The 3773-nt window shown below is 35.0% G+C and overlaps 1 protein-coding gene across 3 annotated transcripts in view; it reads left to right on the plus strand.

The window, feature by feature from the left end:
- LOC106879221 (tetraspanin-18) overlaps nt 1-3773 on the plus strand; it is a 135685-nt gene that overhangs the window by 77170 nt on the left and 54742 nt on the right. For all 3 annotated transcript variants that reach the window (XM_014928700.2, XM_014928701.2, XM_014928699.2), the window contains exon 3: nt 186-401. In XM_014928700.2, coding sequence (XP_014784186.1) covers nt 186-401 — 216 coding nt within the window. The remainder of the gene's footprint in view (nt 1-185; nt 402-3773) is intronic.

Raw genomic sequence — 3773 nt, forward strand, 5'->3', positions numbered from 1 at the left:
TATGTATATATATATATATATAATTCACAAAATAGTAACTGTTTTATTTTAATGTTTACAAAATAATGATTGTTTTGTTTTACTGAAAGAATGTTCTAACACTATATCGCTTTGCTAAGATTCTTTTGTTTTTTGCTTTTTTATTTTATTTTCATATCATTTAATTCATATTCTTTCTTTTCTAGTTTTCTGGGGCCATTAGTATTGGTCTGGGACTTTGGATTATTCTTGACGATGTATCATCGCTAGCTTTCACTAAAGTGAATGAGCTTCAACGATTGGAACCCAGTATTGTGGAACTGGGTGCTTATGTGGTCATTGCAGGAGGTTGTGCAGCCTTCATGTTTGGATTTCTGGCAATTCTATCAGTTTGTAGTGAAAGCAAGTGCTGTCTTACATTTGTAAGTATGATCTTAAGTCTCTTTCAACGAAGTTTTTCTCGTTAAGTAAACCAGTGTAATCTCTACATACACAATCATAGCTGGTTAGATGTCATAACTGGCAGAGTTGATTATAAATCATCTCTAACAATCAGCATATTTACTGAAGACATGTCATCGACATGAGCAGGAAACAACGTTCGTTGAATAAGTCTGCTTATATGAACAACTTGTAAGTTGGTTCATCATTGTATAATTAATGAGTGGTTCATTAACAAGCAGATTTAAATTTAAAATGTTCCCCCACTGTTTTAGCTTTAAGAGGCCTGAGCCCTTCCAGTTTGCTTTAACCTAAACGTGATGATGAAGTTTCAAGTGCTACTTAAACGATTCAGACTACTATGATGGAACATCCACATGAATACAGTGTGTCAGCTTAAAGCCATTGATGAATTGTTGTAAATTTCATTCATTCTTCATTTGCACTTATAAAGTATTTTAAATATACATTATTAGTAAACCTACATGTTACGGTTAGAAATTCAAATTTTGATTAAGAAACATTTATAATTTTCAACTTATTATTGTCTAGAACAATTAGTTGTCTTCGTGTTTGTATTGGTTAAAAGACTTTAAACGTGCTTCAAAATATAAGGGCTGCCATCAACGTTTGAAAATGAAACTAAGTGGACCAGTAATCACTAAGATTTTAACGTTTTAGTATATCATGTTCTTTGTCTCTTCATCTCAATTGAGATTAATTGTAAAGAAACTGTAATGTTGATATAACTCTTATATTACACTTATTGACTTTATTGATTTTTGCTAAAGTCTTGCTAAAGGAAATCCAATATTTATAAAGGACATATTTTCATATTTTATTCGTTTTTCAACTAAAAGAATTAGAGGAGAGCATCACTTTTGACTCTTTGTAGGCCTTCTCAGAATGGTGTGATCAATTTAAAGAGAAGACGAATAGTTGATTTAATTGCCATCACCGCTTTCCTGGTGCATTATGATATGGTAACTAAATGAAAGGCAACGTTTTGAATTTGAGCGCAGTACAAAATGGAACATAATTAGATATTGCTCTTTTATCAAGAGCTTCACGAATTCTGTTATCCACCAGCTTCTGAAAATATCTACATCTTCATTTTTCTCAACCGTTCCCAAGTCACAGAAATTCATCTTTTCTCAACATCGTCCTTGTTTTCAAAACGGATTAGTCTACAACATAAGAGATGTCGTGGACTCAATACTACCAAATCCGCTTTTGCTGTTGCTCTCCTAACCATAGCAAGGTCAACAGCCTCTCTATATCTAACATAACATCTGGTTAGATCTTCATTGACTTCGCAAAGCTCCTCGAATGATATGACTCTAACTTTATTTCTGTGAGAGGTCTGCAATATATTCGGTCTTATCAAAATATGTACATTCTGAATTAATTACTAACAGAAAAGATAAATACTGAGATTTAGAAATTTGTTATTTCTAACTTTAAGTTCATTTTCCAGAAAAAAAGATTAATGGACGGTTAATTGTAAGAATGCAAATTTTCTCAGCATTTTACAAACGTTCATTTACTGCTCATCAACTCAACTTTCTATAGCATAAAGTAAATGAAAGGTGAATTCCAAACCGGATATAGTAGTATTCTATGGCGAGTAAATTTTCCCATAAAGTGAATTGGCCTCCACGCTGAAAGTTATGAAACACTCGTCACTTACAGAGTACTTCTGCCATTTGCACCATTGAATTCATTGACTCTGGAGGAGAATTGGCTGCTATTTACAGCTGATTGAGTGATCACTCATAAACTCGATTTGATGGTTGAAGTGCACTTTAGATGGAACTGATGTATTCTAATAGGAAATGCATTACATCAAAATTTTCTATGGCGTAAATAATTATTAGTGAAATAGTTTCCTCAGTTACTGTCTATTCTCATATCGCCTCTTGGATAAACACTTCAGGATATTTATTCCAGTCGAGGTATTGATTTCTTGTGACAAGACACAAAGCCAATGAATGGTATCCATTTATATCTATCATCTGCTTTAGTGAGTTACGCACCTCTTAATCAAACAGATTCACTCCTATAACTAGTGATCCGATAAAATATAATCTGGTACTGTTTGGTCGTAAATTATTTCTTGAGAACATATTATGCTATGTTGTATATAAAAGTATTTTATTTAGTATGTCCCCTACATAATTAAAATATGCTATTAATTTCATTTGAATTATAGAATAAACAGTTTTTATGATATACATAATCTCAGATTTTATTATTTGTTTTTATATACCTAAAATTTTGCGAAAATAGTTCATGCCACACAAATGTTTCGTTTAATGTGTTCTTAAGCACAAGCTCTTCTGTCTAAAAATTTCAGTACATTTCTGGTTCCTTAAACCATGGAAACTGAAGAATGTTGTAGTTTGTGCATACAAACACCCACTCCCCCCTCACACACATACACACAGTCATTGGACTGCAGCCATGGGATGCCACTTTCAAAAGTTTAGTCGAGCAAACCAACCCCAATATGCGCTTTTTAAAATTTTGGTACTTATTTGGTCTCTTTTAAAGAACCACCATGTTATGGGAACGTAAACAAACCAACACCGGTTGTCACTCAGTGAGCAACAGACACAAAGATACACACACGCACACACACACACATACATATGTGTGTGTGTGCGCGCGTGCGTGTGTGTGTATGTGTGTGTGTGTGTATGTGTGTGTGTGTGTGTGTGCGTGTGTGTGTGTGCATATATATACAATCATATGAGGCTTGCACACAGTTTGCACCAACCAAATTCACTCACAAGGTATTGGTCGGTCCAGGATTATAGTATGCACTGGAACCGAACCCCAAACCAGTAGTGTTAAATTGCACAAATTATGTCGGAAGTGTCGGACGGGACAGTTGTATCACGTGATTTCGACGTCACCTTGTCAGCCAGAGACACCCTACCACCGAATGACAGACCGAAATCTCGTCATACTGATATAGATTACCACTGAGTAAACAGCTAGCGAAGTCACAACACGCTGGCGAGCAGTGTACAAATTAACTATTAGCGGTGAACGTAGCCTTTTTAATGAACAAAAATTGTACAGTCAACTTGTTGGATGTGTGTGTGTGTGTGTGTGTGTGTGTGATCTTTTACTTGGACTATAGCCGTAGTGGGGCACCATGTAGATGAGTTTCTTCGAACAAATCAATCGGCCTCAACATTTATTTTATCTTTCTTTTGCATAAACGCTAAGTTACGGAAACGTAAACAAAGCAGCAATAGTTGTCAAGCGGTGGTGATAGGAAAACACAACCACACACACAAACATACACACACACACACACACACACACACACACACACACACACA

Source organism: Octopus bimaculoides, chromosome 3 (assembly GCF_001194135.2).
Source record: "Octopus bimaculoides isolate UCB-OBI-ISO-001 chromosome 3, ASM119413v2, whole genome shotgun sequence".
Classification (NCBI taxonomy): Eukaryota; Metazoa; Mollusca; class Cephalopoda; order Octopoda; family Octopodidae; genus Octopus; species Octopus bimaculoides.